General features: G+C 41.5%; 1 protein-coding gene across 1 annotated transcript in view; it reads right to left on the bottom strand.

The window, feature by feature from the left end:
• The window catches only part of NALCN (sodium leak channel, non-selective), a 665599-nt gene that overhangs the window by 12437 nt on the left and 631927 nt on the right, over window positions 1-21235 (bottom strand). The window contains exons 34-37 of the mRNA XM_088456607.1: window positions 18778-18897; window positions 17665-17733; window positions 9496-9644; window positions 3890-3983 (exon numbers count right to left, since the gene is read on the bottom strand). Coding sequence (XP_088312733.1) covers window positions 3890-3983; window positions 9496-9644; window positions 17665-17733; window positions 18778-18897 — 432 coding nt within the window. The remainder of the gene's footprint in view (window positions 1-3889; window positions 3984-9495; window positions 9645-17664; window positions 17734-18777; window positions 18898-21235) is intronic.

Below are 21235 nucleotides of genomic sequence, written 5' to 3'. Positions count from 1 at the left end.
TAAAAATACATTGATTAGTTTTTGTATAGCACACAATTTCAATATCAAGTTTTTTTATTTAAAGTATGATAGCTAGTAAATATGTGGTGTTAGGAAATTCTAGGTTTTCCTTAATTTAACATGTATTAAGTTGTATGGTCCATTAAAACGTGTTGTCTCCATAGTCTGTCCATGATTAATACAAAGAATAAAATACCCCACCTAAATTCAAAGTTAATGAGATACACCAAGGCATCACTATACAACTGTTTAATCGAACTATATATTAAATTCTCAGTGAAGATTTTATTGACTTTTAGCCAACATAAAGAGGTTTGTGTGACATCCCGCACAGAATATTCAACTTTATTAGTTTGTTTTGTAATTGTCTTATCCCTCTCCTGATGTTTTTTCACTCCATATTATTTATGGAATATGATTTATATTCCATTGTCTCTTTATGTCTTAATATGGGGGAATGGAGTGCTACCTTGCTCACTGAATAAACATGAAAAAAGCCAAAGAAAAGGAAATAAAATGTGAGACTATTAAGGTGCACATTAAGACTTCCAAGAATTAATGTTTACTAAATTTATAAAACATAACCTTTATTCTTAGTACCATAAAAATATTGTATTTTTGTTGTTATTCTTAAAATAAAGAAAAAGAAAAAGTGCTTCTAGTAAGAAAGGGTGTTTAAAAATATATAATTCGTTCCACTGAATCACAGTAACATTAATTTTCTTGCTTTGATATCTTATTAGGTATATCGTGTGCTCATAATTTATTGGCACACTCTGCACTTATATGTATAATTCTGTGTATTCACATATTAACAAAGTTTATTCAATGTGTTTTATACATAGTTTGATAATGTAGCAAACAGTATATATTCCCTGAGAGATAGGAAAATCTATTCTCAGTCATTAGGAAAGCAATTGCAACAATGTAAGCTAGTTTGTTGCTACACTGTTGCCTTAGTCCACAGTAATGTTTTTCAGATTGAGAGTGATCATTTCATTCACAATTATTAATTGATATATTCCTTTATTTTTATAATGAATATCTTAAAGATGGTTATATATACTTTCACTCATTAAATTGTTGTTCCCGGCTTGTATACTGACAGCTATATTGGTTCTAGTGTATATGATTTATAAGATAATGTGATCTTTGCTCCGTCCCATATACACTTTATTATGACAGTGTAATTTTATTTTCGTTTGAGAAAAACAGGTTTAACTACTCATTTTCATCTGTTTAAATTTCCATATTTCAGAGATTTCTGTGCTGGAAGAGATATTCAAATATGTATTTATAAGTGTATTCCCGTGTTATTACTGTAGTTTCACTTATCCGTGCTAGCCAGTATTGGGGAGCCCTATATGATTAATCTCCCATTTTCATATGTACTATATTTTGTAGTTTGTCCATAAGTGTGTTTAATACTGGGCAGCTCTATTCTCTAATGTTCTTAAAAATCCACGCACCAGTATGTGCGTTGTGAATGTGAGCACACTGACCCTCTGTATTCGGGCATTTGCCCATGGATATAGTTAGTAACATACATGGAGCAGTTTCCACCTCCGTTGTGGTCTGAACTCATGCGCTGGTATGCGCACTGTGAATATATACACGCTGGCACTGAGAACCAAACAAGCTGTATCTCAGCGGTCTGAGCTGTTTATGACCACGCGCTATAGTTACAGGCACACTGACACTGTGGACCGCCTGAACTGTGATTCAGTAGTCTGAACTATCTATAACCTATACTAGGGATGGGAATCATTTGATGTTTCATTGGAAACATTGCTCAGATGGTTTTGATGTTTGATGTTTAACCCTGCAATGTTTAGCATCCAATGTTTCATTACATCGCTAGTTTTCTCCCCCGATGTTCTTCCCTACTTTTTACTGGTGCGTGGATTTTTAAGAACATTAGAGAATAGAGCTGCCCATACTTATGGACAAACTACAAAATATAGTACATATGAATATGGGAGATTAATCATATATATAGAGTAGTTAAACCTGTATTTTTCTCAAACGAAAATAAAATTACACTGTCATAATAAAGTGTATATGGGACGGAGCAAAGATCACATTATCTTATAAATCATATACACTAGAACCAATATAGCTATCAGTATACAAGCCGGGAACAACAATTTAATGAGTGAAAGTATATATAACCATCTTTAAGATATTCATTATAAAAATAAAGGAATATATCAATTAATAATTGTGAATGAAATGATCACTCTCAATCTGAAAAACATTACTGTGGACTAAGGGCCTGATTCAGAGCCACTCGTAAGTGGCAGCTCGTTCGCTCCGAGCGATGTTTGCCCAACTGCTAATTTGAGTGACAGAATGAGGCGTATGTGGGTGGTAACAGGGGAAGGTGCTTGAAAACGGGGAGTGGAAATCCGATCGCAGGCGTGCTTAAAGGTCAAAACGGGCGTTTTAAGGGAGTGCATAATTAATACAGCAGCGTCATTGACCACGTCACTTGGTTTTTTTTAACTGCTCGCAAAATTGTGGTAGCAAAAACCAACCACAAGAATAGCGAGCAGCTCATACCCTGTTCGATGTACTCGATTAATCTAATAAATAGCGGACATGACGTAGGATGCGAGCGGACAGGGGGCGTAGTTTCCCAAAAAACGACCGCAAGTTTTGTTCGCTCGTTCAGACCTAGAGGCGTGAACAGACCGCAAACAGCGAACGGTTCATTTGAATAGCCACCCCTATTTTCTGGACGAGCGAGCGCAAATAGCGACCGGCTCTGAATCAGGCCCTAAGGCAACAGTGTAGCAACAAACTAGCTTACATTGGCCCTGATTCAGAGCCGGACGCTCTGACCAGAGCGCTCGCTCTGAATCAGGGCCCACCTCCATAAATATGGAGCGTCCTCCTGGACGCTCGTATAGCTGTGGGTCACCACCCACAGCCTATACGAGTGTGCAGGATGATGGTCGCGATGGTCTTGACCATCGCGACCATCGCCAGTGCGAGCAGAAGCCTGCGGTTGAGTTTCACAACCGCAAGGCCAGGAGTGATTTTGGCTCTATCAGAGCCAAAATCACTCCCACTGACATCACTAGTGATGTCAGTGGGGCCGGCTTCTGACGGTAGGCGTTCCCTTGGGAACGCCTCCGTCTGGCAGGCACGCCCCCGGCACGCCCACCAAAGGGGGCGTGCTGTCAATCAACATCGACAGCACGCCCCCTTTGATCAGACACAACGAGCGAAGGAAAGTCCTTCGCTCGACGCGTCTCGCGCATGCGCACGACGGAGCTCCCTCCGTCGTGCGCATGCGCAGTGCACACCATCGACCCACTTGCGAGCGGACAGCCGCTCGCGAGTGGGTCTGAATCAGGCCCATTGTTTCAGTTGCTCTCCTAATAACTGAGAATAGATTTTCCTATCTCTCAGGGAATATATACTGTTTGCTACGTTATCAAACTATGTATAAAACACATTGAATAAACTTTGTTAATATGTGAATACACAGAATTATACATATAAGTGCAGAGTGTGCCAATAAATTATGAGCACACGATATACCTAATAAGATATCAAAGCAAGAAAATTAATGTTACTGTGATTCAGCGGAACAAATTATATATTTTTAAACACCCTTTCTTACTAGAAGCACTTTTTGTCTTTCTTTATTTTAAGAAAAACAACAAAAATCATAAATACAATATTTTTATGGTACTAAGAATAAAGGTTATGTTTTATCAATTTAGTAAACATTAATTCTTGGAAGTCTTGATGTGCACCTTAATAGTCTCACATTGTATTTCCTTTTCTTTGGCTTTTAGCCAACATAATAAGACGTACAATCCTTTTCCCCCAGGCTTTAAATCTATGTACCGGTCTTATTGTGTTCCTCTCTACTTACCATACAGTCATGCATTATTTTATTCCAGTCTTCACCAGTTACTATCCTGAAGAGCACGGTTATAGCTTTCCCTGCTGTGGAGAAGTTAGCATGCCTAGGCAGAAAATAACAAATTAATTAACACACAGCCTACATTGTATTTTTCTAAAGTCTCTGGTTCTCAACTTTAATCTGATTGTTACAGATGCAGATCATTATCTAGTGGAGCTATCCATTAAAATACTTTCTCCAAAAAACTCACGTTTCAATTATAATGCTACTGCGTGTTTGGCAAAGTGTAGCAAAATTGAGCAAAGAATTTAATAAGGAACCATATATTTCAGTACATAAAATAAAATTATTCCCAGTTGGACTTGTTTATTAGGGTTTATGCTCTTGAGCATCTGAAATACTAAAGTTATGTATTTCCCATTCTGTAGAAGTATTCAAAAAAAAAAAAATCGAAAATTGTAAACAATTGTTTGGTGAGCCCAAAAAGATGCTCTTTTGGGAAAAGTAGGCACCTCAGAATGAAGGAACAAGTGACATCAATGTGGCCAGAGGTACTCAGCACCTTGTGATAGACACCAAGCTCTTTTTTTTTTTTTTTAAGAAAAGAATGAGTATTATGGGTCTGATTCTGAATTGTGAACAAAGCAAAAAAGAGCAAGTAACTTTGAAACTTGGTAAAACCTTGTTGCAGCATTTATGGGAACATGCAGAAGCAGCCAGTATTTAGCATGTGCAAAGTTACTTGCTCGTTTTTGCTATGTGTTGATTTATAATAAGACACCATCTATAAGGGCTTCCAGTAGCCAATGTCCTACAACATTAGTGCTAGCTAAAAACAGCAAAAATACAGGGAGCAACACCTGGGGTGTGCAGGTTAAGTGGCTTGGATGATGGCAAATTTGTATGTATTTCGTGAAACACATTAAATACCAGAGATATCATCACCAGGAACATCTGCAAATACAATTGCAGAGTGCAGGATACACTACGCTGCCAGCACTAAATTCTGACCCCTATACAGTGGCCTCTTGTTCCCCACAAGTGTGTAAATTTAGCAAAAATTGCTGCAGCGGACACAGCCTGGATTGTAAGGATTGTTGTATGACCGTACAGACCAACAGGAAACTATTGGTTGCCCAGTCACCTACCCCTATTCAGTGGTGTAACTTCATCCCAGGTGCCCGGAGGCAAGATAAATGTTGGTGCCCCCAAATTAAAATGTACTACCCCCCCAGCACCTATGCCAGCCCCAGCTGCCGCCCCCTATGCAGTTCCCCCAGTAGTGGTCCCCCTGTGCAGTGCCCTCTGTAGAGTTCCCCTTTGTAGTGCCCCCCAGTAATGGTCCCCCTATGCAGTACCTCCAGTAGTGGTCCCCCTTTGCAGTGCCCCAGTAGTAAGGGCCCCTGTAGTGCCCCCCGTAGTAAGCCCCCAGTAGTAAACTCCCTGTAGTGCCCCCAGTAGTAAACTCCCTGTAGTGCCCCCAGTAGTAAGCCCCCAGTAATTCCCCCTGTAGAAAGCCCCCAGTAATGCCCCCTGTAGTAAGCCCCCGTAATGCCCCCTGTAGTAAGCCCCCTGTTGAAAGCCTCCAGTAATGCCCCCTGTAGTAAGCCCCCAGTAATGCCCCCTGTAGTAAGGCCCCCAGATTGCCCCCTGTAGTAAGCCCCCTGTAATGTCCCCTGTAGTAAGCCCCCTGTAATGCCCCCTATAGTAAGCCCTGGTAATGCCCCCTGTAGTGCTCCCAATAATGCCCCCTGTAGTAAGCCCCCAGTAATTCCCCCTGTAGTGAGCCCACAGTAATGCCCCCTGTAGTGAGCCCCCAGTAATGCCCCCTGTAGTGAGTCCCCAGTAATGCCCCCTGTAGTGAGCCCCCAGTAATGCCCCCTATAGTGAGCCCCCAGTAATGCCCCCTGTAGTGAGTCCCCAGTAATGCCCCCTGTAGTGAGCCCCCAATAATGCCCCCTGTAGTGAGCCACCAATAATGCCCCCTGTAGTAAGCCCCCAGTAATTCCCCCTGTAGTGAGCCCCCAGTAATGCCCCCTGTAGTGAGCCCCCAGTAATGCCCCCTGTAGTGAGTCCCCAGTAATGCCCCCTGTTGTGAGCCCCCAGTAATTCCCCATATAGTGAGGCCCCAGTAATGCCCCCTGTAGTGAGCCCCCCGCGAGCACACACACATACAAAAAAAAAAAAAACAATACTTACCTGAAACCCTGCTCCAGTGCTGCTGCTTTCCGTCCCCGGCGCCTGCTCCTCGGAACTATGGGAGTGACATCATGACGTCACTCCCATAGTGCATTGCGGGACCCGAAGCGGAGCTCAGGAGTGAGATCTAGGGATGGGCAGAACAATTCACTACACTGAGTTGAGCCACATGGCTCAACTCAGTGAAGTGTCTCGAGTCAGTGTCTCGAGACATGACCCTTTAGATAGTACAGTGCTGTAGCCAGCAGGGGAGCCAGCGACTCAGAGTGAGTCGCTGACAGCTCCGCACCCCCCCCCCTCCCCCCGCAGCCCAGCACTACAGCTCAGGGTTCTCACTGACTCTCCTGAGTCAGTGCACTCCCCGAGCCCTGGCAGTAGCTGCGCAACTCAGAGTGAGTCGCTGCCAGCTCCGCCCCCTACCCTGCTGATCTGACACAGTGCAGAAGTATAATCAGGTCGGATCAGCAGTGTAGGGGGAGGAGCTGCCATTCACTCTGGCTCCCACTGACAGAGAGGCTAGGGGAGGTGAGTGTCTCGACACACCAAACACTGAGTGACTCGAATCACTCACTTATCTGAATGATTCGAGTCAGTGTGTTGAGACACTCACTCACTAGCCATCTCTAGTGAGCTCCGTTCCTCCGGCTACCGCCGGGGGGAAAGAAGGAGCTAGGCGCCCCTGATAACACACTCAGCGGGCGCCCGGCAAATAGGGGGTGTGACCGCACCCCCCGTATTGACGCCGCTGGAGGGGGAGCACCGATCAGCGGCGCTCCATCTCCATAGCAGTGCCCGGAATGGCCCGGGGGACAATGGAGCTAGGTGCCCCCTTAAGGGCTGGAGCCCGGCGGCAAATGACTCCATTGTCTCCTGGAGTTCCACCACTGCCCCTATTTATTCTACAGTCTAGCTCTACATATTTCTAGGCAAATGGTGCTGGAGTCTTATGACTCCCAAGCCCTAGTGACTCCCATTATAATCGGCCACCATAGCAGGCACTCAGGAAGTAAATAAGTTGGCAGAGTTATGTCTCTCTTTAGCTACCATACTAAGGGAGCGTCATTTACCTAGCATTTAACAGGATCACCTGAGATGTAGCCAGTGGGGTTCTGACTGACACAACAATGCAATATTGCATTGTCCAATATTGTCAATAAGGCGGCCTTTGTATCATCCAGGGGAACTTTACATGAGCATATAGTGATAGGTACACAAATACAAATGCAAAAAACATGTGATTTCTCATTTCTTTCATGACGAATTTAAGACATAAGTGAGGCTATGGCAAACAGATTTTGAATAGAAAAATGGAAATGTTTACATTAATAAATGGTCCCAAATTGATAGTAAACAGAACTCTGAAGTGCAAGGTACCTGCATGGCAGAACTTCCGTAAAGCAGAAAGTGGCATTTACCCATGAATGTGGGAGATAAATAGGTGCATTGGAAGTTACAACATGTTATGGTCCATTTCTTTGCTCCCACAGCTTGTTCGTTCTATTGCATGTGATATACAACATTGCCTGAGAGTGAATATGTATGGCAGTCACTCACATATCATTTGGTCACTATGAATATTGGAGATCATGGGGTCTATTAATTAGCTAAATACTACAGTAAATTCTTCAAAAATTACCATTTCTGAGGATTTCTACATATAGTATCAGGGCTAGTTGACAATGGGCACTGCAGCAGATATTGCAGTCCCTCGGTTATCATTTAAAAAAAAAAAAGCAGCACCCATAGCTCTCATAGGGACTGCAAAAATGTCCCATTTAATAAGCTCCTAAAGCCTAGCTTTTGGTTTCACACACTTTCTTTCCTCACCCAACCCGCTAGATTGCCTTCAGTCAGGCTTTTGTTCCCAACACTCCACTGAGACTGCACTGACTAATGTGGTCAATGGTTTGATCGTTGCTACATCAAAAGGCCATTACTCACTTCTAATTTTCCAGAATCTTTTTGTGCTGCATTTGAATGTGAATTACTGTCTTAGACTCATGCAAATGCTATAAACCTGGTTTTCATCCTACATATCAAACTGCACTTTCAATGTTCGTTTTTCTGGTTGCACCTCCTCTGCACTTCCTTTACAAATTGGAGTACCATGCATTACAATTTGGAGTACCACTTCAAACTTAATCTTTCAAAAACAGAGCTGATAATATTCCCACCGGCCAACAGAAGTTACATACTTGTCAACACAACAATCAATCCTACCCATCAAGCCTGCTGCTTAGGTATCATCCTTAACTCAGAACTGTCCTTTGTTCCCCATATTTAATCTCTCTCTCTCTCTCTCTCTCTCTCTCTCTCTCTCTCTCTCTCTCTCTCTCTCTATATATATATATATATATATATAAGAAATATTTTCAGAATATGCCTGTATCTTACACAAGACACTGCAAAGATGTTATTCATGCACTCATTATTTCCTACATTGACTATTACAATAGTCTCTTTACTTTACTGGTCTTCCCCTAAACAGACTTTCACCCTCACAGTCTATTTTGAATGCAGGAAAACATTATTCTACTGCTGCTCTGCTATAACACTACACCAACATACATCTCTACTTGTATTTGAAAATATACCGCCTCTACCACTCTGCTCTGCACAAGATCTATGTCTCTTGTTCACACTCATTACCTGCTCCCAATCCTGATCATAGGACATTTTGCGGGCTGTACCCACTCTGTGGAAAGCCCTCCCACGCACAACAAGACTTGAAATTTCCCCTCTTCAGACATACATATCATATTTCAGAATCACCCACTTAAGCTATTCTAACTAATTACCTCCCATCTACACAATACCTATGAAATGTACATTTATTGTTCCATGCTCAAACAACCCTCTGACCACAGGCCATAATTTGCTATAAGACTGGATCAAACAGCCCACAAAGCACTTCCTAGCACTTAACCTCATGTACTGTATAAAATTCCCATTTCTCTATAGATTCTAAGCTTGCGAGCCTGCGTTTCTTACCCACAGTCTTGTTTCATCACCGTTTTTTCAATTGTAAAGAGCAATGGAATATGCTGGCATTACATAAATGAAAAAAATATAATAAATCATAAATAACTAGGAAATGCATTGTAGCCTATAGACTACATATATATATTTTTTTTTTTTCTAAGAGAGTGAAATTACAGTATATTTAATTGGGTGACTCAGAAGATGGGTAAATCAGCCCCATGTATTTCACTGTATTGTGACGGCAGTCCTTAATCAGTTTACTAAGTGTGTAATGAGGACAAATCTGCTTCTCAGCTTCAAGGTTCATTACCATTTGTTTTGGATTAACAGTTGATTAAAAAGACAGGTATATTTTTCATTCATTTTCTGCAACAAGGTCAAACTTGGTGCAAAGGTTGGCTGATACATTTTCTCATTGAATGTTGTATACTGACCTGTTAATGTTTTCACCATATTTTACTGTTCCAAAAAGGACAACTCCAGCGAAAGCATAGCAAAGAAGCAACAGAAACATCCCAACAATAATGAAGAAGCTCTTGTACATGCTGACTACAACAGTCAACAACAGCATCTTCAAAGTAACCTGGAAACAGTAAGTCAAATAATTTTATTCAGACACGATGTATTTTAAAAGTTGTAAATATTATTCCATTATTTTTAGTTTAATTATCCAGTCCACATATATGACTCATTCACCCCTATCTATCACACCTATGTACTTTGCAGCTGTCAACTTCTGTCTGAAAACTGCATGAAAACAAGAATGAATGGTTTCTAATGGGCTTATTTCTCCCTACCATTGTGTTCTGGAAAGTAAAGGTCACTTTTGGATTTTAAGATTGCAGCACAACCTATTTATCAGGTGTTATTTCTGGACACCAGTGTAATAGTTTGTATTGGGAAAAGCACAATGCATCAGGGGCCAAATGTAATAGGGTGAGAGTTTAGAAAATGTGAGAGTTTAGCAGTAAGCTGTCACAATTTTGTATTTTCAAAGTGGGAAAACATCTGTATGAGAGTTTAAATTGTGAAAGTTTTTTGAGTCTGATAAACATGTGAGTTTGTCTGTTCTCGGCCTAGTTTACAAAGTGTGAGAATTTACTCTTACATGTTCTAATCTCTCACCCTATTACATTTGGCCCTAGGAATGCTTTAAAATCACATCAAAAAAGCATTGATAAACGTAAAGGTGACTTTCCTCCGCCCAATACCGCTGTACTAAGACTTATATAGCAAATATCGTTCTAGGTTAGCTATAGCCGATCCCAAAGGAATTACATATTTATAACATATGCCATGTCCCTCTTAGAAAAGTGGAATGCTATTTTATCCACAGTACACCAAGCAATAGATAGTGGAAACTACAATAGGCCTGATGCATAGTTGAATGCAAGTTATCTGCAATTGCTCCCACATTGCGTGCAGGGAACCTAAGTACATATAGTCGCCCAAATGCGGAGTTGTATGAATCTTGCATCCGCACCACACATTTCTGCCTATTTAATGTGGATCTGCCTTTTTCGATGTATTTTACGTGGATCTGGCTCTTTTAATGTATATACGGAGGAGGGGGCACTCAGACTTTTATCTTGCCTAGGGCCTCATGGGGTCTTAATCTGTCTCTGTCTGTCTCTCTGACCCAGCCATGTTAAGGAGGATGGTGGTCCTGCACTTGTAACATTCTTATGGTGGGTACACACTGGCAGATGTATTGGCCAATCAATTGATCAGCCAATATATTGTGTGCCCGTCGGCCAGTGTGTACCAGCGATATGTCTGTGAATGATGGCGTTCACAGACATATCGCGTCAGCTGTGCTGCACAGCCGATGGAGAGATATATCTGCAGATATATCTGTCCATTGTGCTATGTGTACGGGTGATCAGCCGACCGCCTGTACACATGCAGCCGCAGGGAGGGGGTCATGGCGTGACCCACGGCCAGATGATGGCTGTTCAGTGTGTATGAACAACCATCATCTGCAGATATATCTGTTAGGTATGTACTCAGCTTTAGTTATCTCTGCCCACTTTCCATGGGCCTGGCCTAGCTGTAGGGCATATTTAATTTATCAAAAGCCACAATGTGGCTGTCCCTGCATAAATAGTTAAAAAAAGCCCCAGACCTTGCTTTACTAGTAGAAAAAACCCAAAAGCCTGGACCTTACTTTTATGAGTAAAAAAAAATAACAAAAACAAACTGCTTAATTAGTTTTAAAAAAGCCACCAGGCAACTATAAAAGTTTCATTTCTGTAATTCATGTTTTTAAAATGTAATTCTGCAAGCAGTTTTATAGCAATAGAGAAAAATATATAGGAGAAGGAACCAAGTGCGCAAAAAGAACAAGCAGCTGGTGCAGTTGGTATTCAGAAGAGATGCCCTTCACCCTCAAATTTTTATCCACATGTAAACAAACGAACACCACAATTCCAGCGCTATAGTTTACAACAATACTTATATCCAGCTGTTTGATGGGAACTGCATCTTGCAGAAATCATCAGTTGGAGAAATGATTCAAAGGGTTATCCTTTTCTTGGTGAAAATATGGAGGATGATAATCCCATATACAAAAAAAGAAAAGTGCATATAGTGCAATATCGTTTAATCATGTAGACATGACATAAGGAAAAAACAGGTGAACATAAAAAAACTACAAGTCCCATGACTCTGCTGCGTCCGGCCAATCTCCTATCTCTGGAATCGGGCACATGACTCCTTAATTTCCGCTCTACCAGTGTGTTGAAGCGACTCGTTTTATCCGTCGCGCGACGTCACTTCCGGTCAGTTTCCATGACAACCGGACGCGTCCACTGAAGCCAGAATGAAAGCCCCGATGCATATATTTCACAATGTAGGGCCAGCGGGTAGGGAGTATTTGGCATAAATAAAGTGCTTTGTGCCTGGCGGTCTTTTTCTCTATAATAAGTCAGAAATAGCAATGAATATCACATATATAGATGGCCAAATATAAAAATCTAAATATAATAAAAATCCCTAATCTATTATAGTGAGAAAACAACAAAGTGCACAGTGCAATAACATTATCCTAAAATGGTCGGATTGAATAAGAAGAAAGGAAGGTGAAATGAAAAGGAAGATCAAATCATTACAGAAACCATTTAATTTCAAAATCGAGGTTTAATCCTCCTGGTTTTAAAGTGTCCAATTCATAAATCTTTTTCATCTCTGCCCTAGCCAATTGTTTAGACAGATCTCTTTGTCTCCAGTTTCCTTTGATCCACATTAATCCTATGAATCTTTTTATGGCTAATGGCGAACAATTGTGATATTCAGATTCCAGAGATAGGAGATTGCCCGGACGCAGCAGAGAGTCATGGGACTTGTAGTTTTTTTTATGTCTAGAGACCAGCTGCGTCCGGTACAGTTAGATTGGACGGGGTATTTAAGAGACTGAGTCCCATACAGGATCACTCTAACTTTGACCTTGAAAAAGACCCAAGCTACGGGTCGAAACGCGTTGGATACTTGTTTCTTCACGGACCCCACGGGACGATAAGGTGCGGATCTTCTAAGGACGCTGATGCTATTTCATCCCAGCCCTGCACGCTGAACTGTGGTATTGCTATATGCACAGGAAAGACCATACTTTTGCCAGCTACACTCCATGATCCGGTAATTGTTGTCCTCCAGCCGATTGGGGATTCTTTGTGATATTTATACCAAACCTTTGTGCTTTTATTAGCACCTGCTTTTGATTGAAAATCATTGTTATTATTTGTGTTCACCTGTTTTTTCCTTATGTCATGTCTATATGATTAAACGATATTGCACTATATGCACTTTTCTTTTTTTGTATATGGGATTATCATCCTCCATATTTTCACCAAGAAAAGGATAACCCTTTGAATCATTTCTCCAACTGATGATTTCTGCAAGATGCAGTTCCCATCAAACAGCTGGATATAAGTATTGTTGTAAACTATAGCGCTGGAATTGTGGTGTTCGTTTGTTTACATGTGGATAAAAGTTTTATAGCAATAAACCACTTTATGTACTGTATATAAACTTTCTATCATGCTTTTATAGAATTTTTGTTTTTCTAGGGGGTGCAGTTTTTCATTTTGCCCTGGTTGCCACAAACCCTTGTTACGCCACTGCTATGCCCATTACTAGTACATTTGAAATTAAAACAAACAAATATGAAATCCAATAGTAATACAAAAGAACACTGAAATGAGATACAGTACCACACTGGTACTTACAGTGTCCCGGATGTTTTAACTATGTTTTATGCGAGATGTAGACACCCCCTATACTAAAGCAGCCAAAGGCACATTTTCACACTGTCAGAACACTGCAGACCAATCTTTCCCTTTTATTTAGGTGCATCAGATTTACCTATGAGTCTATAGTTTGGGATGTTGTTATAATGTCACAATTTACAGATTTATTAAGGACAAAATAAAGCTAGTTAGGAAAAGCATCTCATATGTAATCATTAAAAATAATATCTAAAGATTAACCAGAATAGTTCAATTGTATTCCACTTATACGTATTGGGCCTCCTCCTGCTGCTGTGTATAATATTACTGCTGTGTTTTTCAGCTTGACCAACCTTGGGAAAACCTGAAGTAAATGAGGCACGCTGGGTTTAGGAGGGTGGCACATGGTAGATCAATACATGCCAATGTACCTCCAGTGACATGCCACCCTCTTTTACCTGGAGAGCTCTGCTCCATTCAGGGCCAAACTGCTGCCTATTACTGTGGTCAGAATTAAAGCTTGGAGGTTGTCTCAGATCTTTTAAGTATATTTATCACAAATGTCAAATATATACAACAAGAACTGATGCATGAGACTAAATTAATAAGAAGCTCATTATTGCCCCTTTTGCTAAAACAAAGAGCACATGTGCCATAGCTGTAGTTTAATGCTTCAGTGACCACATACAAGGAGATGAAATAAACAATTCAGGACAACGCAGGCTGGCTGAGTATTATGGGAGCAGGCATAATGTCTTCCCAGAACCTATCTTCCCTCAGGAGATCAGTTACCAGTACCTGCTGGAAGCCAGGAGCACATTATGTCAGTTATCTCCATTATGTCTTTAATCACACCTAACTGAATTCTCTATCAGTCTGCGAGAGGGATGGGGCTAACGTTGTTGAATTGTTGCTTTTTGTTTTTTATTTACTTGCAACTAAAATTATACAGAGAGTAAAAATATATTTAATGTAAAATATTAAACAACCCAAAAACACAATTAACATGAACACAGTATGTGTGTGCACATTGGTGAGCTAAGTGGCATGATGACAAGTGACCAAGAAAAAAGGCATTTTATGCTCTGTTTAGAGATAAGAGTAAATTGCGGGTAGTTATTTTTCTCTCAACATGTCTATTTAGGAGAAACATGATTTGAAGCAAGACATTCTGATACAGGGTTTATTCAGGGGATGTGTTCCCAAAGTAAGGAAATGCAGTTACAGAGACAAAATAAAGAAATAAGCCTTTGAAGTGAGGTGTTTTCAAAGAGATACATTAAATAAATCCACAGTATAATTTACAGAGAAATTACGGCAAGAATACTTTTATCATGTGTCATTGATTCTGTATGTATGTATGTATATATATATATATATGTGTGTGTGCGTGTGTGTATATATTTGTGTGTATATATATATATATATACATACATTACATAAGACTCATATAACGATCAGCCATAACATTGAAACCACCTGCCTAGTCTTGTGTGGGCCTAGGTGTATTTATAATGAGTGCAGGGTGTGTGGTTCACATTGGTCTCTGGGTCCAGGGAGGCCCCTCACCGCACACCCTGCACATAAGGTATACTTACCTTGCTATGGAAAGTGGGTGTTGCCTCTTCTGCTGCGGCGCCATCTATTCAGTGACATTTTGGGAAGATGGTGCTTCGCGGAGAAAGCAAAGACTATTGCACTGTGCCAGAGCCTTTGTTCTCTTGTGCGCATGAGTCATCTTCCCAAAGATGTCACTGGGAACCTGACGCCGCTGTGGAGGAGGCGCCACCCGTTTTCCTGAGCAAGATAAGATGCAGGGTTCGGGGTCCCGCTGCATATGGGCCCCCTCAGATATTAATACACCCCTGCAGGAACTCCACAAGACCTCTGACAGTGTCCTGTGGTATTTGGCACCAAGACATTAGCAGCAAATCCTTTAAGTCCTATAATATGTGAGGTGGGGTCTCCATGGCTCTGACTTATTTTTCCAGCACATCCCACAGATGCTCGATCGGTTTGAGATCTGGAGAATTTGGAGGCCATGTCAACACCTGGAACTCTTTGTTATGTTCCTCAAACCATTCCGGAACATTTCTGCAGAGTCAGGACGCATTATCCTGCTAAAAATAAACACTTACCCCTAGACTCCTATGACAGAGACCCACGTGGTAATTGTCCGTTCTGGAAGCACTATACATACAGTACATGCGCGTGGGATCGTCACAGCTTGTTTTGTTTTACCTGGATCTATTCTTGGTTACTAAACCAACACCCTGGTTATGCCAATCCATATGCACACCTGCAGCACACTCACCACACTAGTCACGTTAGCCAAACTCTGAAATCTAGAAATCATAATGCTGTGATTTATTTTAGATTGTATGTGATAGAAATGGGCTTTATGTCTACATATGTGTAATTTGTACATCTGTATAATATTACATCATAATAAGTCAAATTGGCTGTAGACCGTTCTATTTGGAGGACCCATGTGTATGAATGTTTAAAGGTGGACAGTGTGATACATAAATATAGATACGTATTGGATTGATTTGTATATAGGAACAGAGGTGGTATTTGTATAATGGTGCTATGTGGTACTAATAATGGTGCTTGAGGAAAGATATAGGGCCTGATTCAGACCCGTTCGCTATCTGTGTACGCTCGCTGGATGCGTATGCAAATTTGTCAAAGTGACGCCACGGGAAGCGAACGCTCGCCAAGGCATAAGCACGCCCACCATGTCTTAGCGAGCGGCCACTTTGTGTATGCGTCCGCCCAATCGCACAGGCAGAGCCGCCCACCAGCAACACATCATCTCCAGGAAGTGTATTAAAACATTGGTACATCGAGCACCATCGGATGTAAACGCAGTGCTTGCAGGAGCTTTACCCTACCGCAAGCATTGCAAGGAAATCAGTGTAAAAAAAAGGCAAGTGACGTGTAGTATGACGCTGCCTGTTAATTATGCACGCCTCTAAAATGGCGCTGAAACACTCAGGCAAGCCTGCGTTCGCATCTCCAACCCCCCGTTATTAGTGTCCTGTCCTTGTAACCACCCACAAACGGCCTCTCCTGTCACTGATTACCCGGGGCTGCCTTTGCTGGGGAGCGAGAGGGATGCGATCGCAGTGTGTAGTTCGCGCACACGCAAACGAAGCATGCGCGTACACTGAACATCGAGCCGCTTGAGAACGCACAGCGCGAGCGGCTCTGAATCAGGTCCATAGTTGTGATATACTGTAGCTAGCTGGATGCAATGTAACAGCATAAGGTATAACAAATACTGTGCTGCCATTTTAAACAAACAAATTTAAGTTTAATCAACACACATCCCTCCCCCTCTTTCCACCCATTCACACAATTAGCAGCAGTGTGAGACACATCCCCACAATCCTCACAAGCACAAATGTAAAGTAAAAAGAATATATGGTGTTACCATATGTATTATAACATCTGTACTATTGTTTTATATGGATTATGTGTAAGGATTGCTATAAAACATCAGTAATGAGAATACAAAATATTTTGACTGAGACTATATATACTTTATGCAATCTTTCTTGGTTAAACTGAAATTTACATTTGCGAGTGGTTAATTATTGATATGCGTTATAAATAGTTATGAAAGTTGACCACCAACTGCAAGGGTTCATTATTATTGCATATGAAATGTGTTGGCATATGACATGGCATGTTAATAACACAATGCCAGTGTGTAGGTACAGTATACTGGTTAAAACTGAATGCTCAAATTAGTCCATTGGGCGATTACATTTTTTTCATCCGTGGCTGTGAGTAATGGACGCCTGACGGAGCAATTCAATTGTTGCTCTAGCTCAGTGTTGGCTAACCTTGACACTCCAGCTGTTGTGGAACTATATATCCCAGCATGCCCTGCCACAGTTTTAGCATGCCCTAATAGCAAAACTGTAGCAGTGCATGCTGGGTTATGTAGTTCCATAACAGCTGGAGTGTCAAGGTTAGCCAACACTGCTCTAGCTGGACACATTTCTGCTCACATTATCCTGAGGTGGTAAGCAGAAATGTGTGAATAGTCCTGGTTTTGGGCTCCCAAGCTGCTGTTCAGGGGCACTAACCAGGACTTTAGACAAGTTTAGCCACTTTACGTGGCTAAATTCTGTCTATATGCGCAAAACATGCACGAAAAGGCAATTGAATATCACCCCCATAAGTAAGCAGGAGTTGTCATGACCATTACAAGGAAAAGGTCTAACAAAACATATTTCTGAAAATTGTAATATGTGATTTCACATTTATTAATGTATTATTAGAAATGTAAAATGATACATTGGATAATAGAAAAGTACTGTACACAGTTTGTGCATCTTGACAGTAAGCAAGTGAAGTTGTACTTACATGTTTTCCACATATAGAGAAAAACCTAAAGACTATTATACAGGCGCCCATCATATAAGTATATTCATTCTGTGAAGTAAAAATGACATAGTTAGGTCTCAGAACAGTCCCGCTAGCAGGTTTTTCAGTTTCTACATATTTTACTTAGGGAACCATATAATTTCTACAAGTAGCTGCATATTCAGGGCTTGATTTAGAGTTGGGAATAAATCCAAAAACATAATGCACTTTTCCAACGTGGCAAAGATATTTAGCACTGCGGGGGGTGGGACGGGGGAACGGGGACTTTTAGAGAGGGAAGGTGGTGTGTCCTAGCTCTAACTTTAAGTTTCAGCATAGGAATAAAGATGCCTAGTACTTGTGAGACACATACAAAAGTAGGCAGCATTTTACAGACTCTGGATGCCAAAAATAAAAATAAAAATAAAAAAAAATGATGTATTAAATATCATACTGAAGAAAATAATATTTAATTACAATCCATGATTGTTGTGGAGCTCTAAAACGCCAGTTATCTGCAGACCAACAAAATAAAGTAAAAACTATAAACAATAAGTTGGATGCATCTTTGTTATATATTGTATAGGCGTGCCATTAACGCCACGGGTGCCTCATATCAATACTCTGTACTATTGAGGCCCCAGCATCTCTCCACTATGTAATTCTCACTCTGCGGCTTACTGCTTGGCTCCATTCTCCTCCTCACATTAGGACACTTTCCCCCATCACATGCAGCCCTGGTCACTGTTTCCCGCAATCTCATCATTTCATCTCCTGCTGCTGTAACTGTACCAATAATCTGAACAGCTACAGATTCTTCTATCTCGCCAATATCAAAACTGCCAACATCATGGATAAGCAGGAGATGGGGGTTGAATACAATATAACAATGATGGAAAAGATGATTCAAATTATATCTAATATATAGTGGTGTCTATCTAGACAGACAGATAGATAGATAGATAGATAGATAGATAGATAGATAGCCCTGGCAACCTTTGCTTTTTTAATTATGCTTATATTATTATTTCTATAGCATAATATTAGACAGAATAAGTAAGTATTCTAAATAAGGATATAACTGTTTTGCAGAAATTAATGAAATCCTCTTACAAGTAAGGCAAAATGTAGTATAACCCAAATAACACCAAGGGATGTCACAAGTAGATCATATCGATTTCTCCTACTTTGCCAAAATCCAGCTGGTGACATAGCTGTAATCTTCATTGTTACCTGTATACAACACAAATCAACAACAGGTTATTAATTATATACTGCATGAAAGAAAAAGATACATTTTCATAGTATCAACCAGTTGGCCCATATATATGTATATGTATATATATATATATATATATATATGATGAGCGGCTCAGTTCTACTCGGTTACTTTCGGATCTGCAAAAATGAATAACCATGTGGAACCAAACCGCTCATCTGTAACTTCAGTGTATACAGATGTGCCCACATACATCTAACCTCCGTGCAATACAAGTCACACCACACAACGCGGGCAGGGGCATCGAGAGCCCAGCTGGGCCCAGGTGAAGGGGGTGTGGCCTAATCACGGGAGGTGTGGCCACAACCCCTTGAGATAAAGAAGAAAAAAAACACTTTTGCAGCACTGCATAGTGGTGCTGAGCGCTGGGGAGAGGGGCACTGTGAGCCCCTCAGCCCGGTGCAAAGCCAGAGGGGGGCACAATCAGTGTGATCGCTCCCCGCCACAAGCATAGGAGACTGCTGCGGCTGCTGCTCAGAGCCGAGAGCAACTCCCACTGACATCACTTGTGATGTCAGTGGGGCCGGCCCCAGACGGTAGGCGTTCCCATGGGAACGCCTCCGTCTGGCCAGCCACGCCCCCAGCACGCCCACCAAAGGGGGCGTGCTGTCACTCACCATCGACAGCACGCCCCCTTTGTAGCAAGACCCATAGCGACGGCTTGCCCTTCGCTATCCGGGTCTCGCGCATGCGCACGACGGAGACGCCTCCGTCGTGCGCATGCGCACTGGGCTAACATCGGCCCGCTTGCGAGCGCTCAGCACTCGCGAGCAGGTCTGAATTAGGTCCAGAGAACATAGGCATGCTGCATATTATTTTAATCAGCAGAAGCTGCTTGTCCTATCTATTTGCATCGTTGTACGAATAAGACAGTTTTGAAGGTAAAAAGACGCAAGAAAAGACACTCGGCACTACTGAGTCACAACACGGCATGGCGCGACCAGAAGGGCTGTTTAACGTGCCAGGAGGCTAGATGTATGTGGACCCATCTGTATACACATACAAATTTATGTGCACCTTTATCATGTGACACTCACGGCCGCCTTGAAGAGTGGGCAAGTTTCTCATTCGACCACCACCTGCCCGCACCCACCCCTCCTGCATCCACTTTTCCCCTGCAGCCGCTCACTGATACAATACAATTGGCCGGGCCAGGGGGAGTCGATGAAGCAATTTACGCTGACTCGCGTCATCGTGGCCTCGCCCCCTGCTGCCAATCAGAATAAGAATTTTCTTTATTGGCAAGTATATTTACATATACACGGAAAATGACTTAGTGAAGTAATCTCAGCATTGTGTAGAGGGGCGGGCCGCAATGACGTGATCATGCAGTCACGTCCCCCGATCTGCCCCCAAACATGCGTCACACCACCTGTTGTGCCGACCTGCTGCCTCCTCCCGGACGGGACAGCCAGATTGTCGGCAACTATTATTTTCTACACATTGACAATTTTAGAAGTGTTAAAATTCAGAGGACTAAAAAAGAATGAGTTCTATTTTCAGGGCATTGAACCTTTATTGTTCTCTATAGAAATTGTTGCATCATTAACTGTGTACAAAAGAATGCTGTATTCCACTGCAACCAATAAGAATGTAAGAAACAAACAGTTTTAGAACACTATTTAGAAAATTAAAGCAAATATCTGACTGGTTGCCGTGAGTGTTGGGAACTTTAATTGGTAACTTTAATCTCACCAAGGGGTAAATTTACTAAAATGGGAGCTCTATTTAAGAAGTGATGTTGCCCATAGCACCCAATCAGATTCTACTTCTCATTTATCTACCACCTTCTAGAAGATAATACCTGGAATATGATTGATTGCTATGGGCAACATCACTTCTTAATAGAACTCCCATATTAGTAAATTTATCCCCAAGACACAGTACAATGATGTATTACAGGCATTTCAGCATGGCCATCATACAGGTTGGTTGATGTAATCAAATTATACTAAAATTTGTGTCCATCTATGCAGTTCTTCAAAGTGATTGTGGTGTGATATGAGTCATTAAGCTACTACAGTGCAATCTCCAGTAGTTCCCAAACTGTGCGCCGTGGCACCCTGGGGTGCCTCAGGACACTTGCAGGGGTGCCTCAGATTAGTGGTCCAGCACCAAATTAAAAATATTTATGGTCAATGTAATGTAAATATGTGCACAAACAGAAGCACAAACCTGTCCACCACATCATAACTGAACCTAAGGATGACAGGTAAGCACAATTAACTCACTTTACTAAATTTTTTTCTGAATTTCTCAATGTCAAATTTTTGGCTTAGGGGTGCCGTGAAA

This window comes from Taudactylus pleione, unplaced genomic scaffold (assembly GCF_031769625.1).
Source record: "Taudactylus pleione unplaced genomic scaffold, aTauple2 ptg000041l, whole genome shotgun sequence".
NCBI lineage: Eukaryota > Metazoa > Chordata > Amphibia > Anura > Myobatrachidae > Taudactylus > Taudactylus pleione.
Note: the sequence above shows the minus strand (reverse complement) of the source record. Positions and strands in the feature narration are given on the sequence as shown.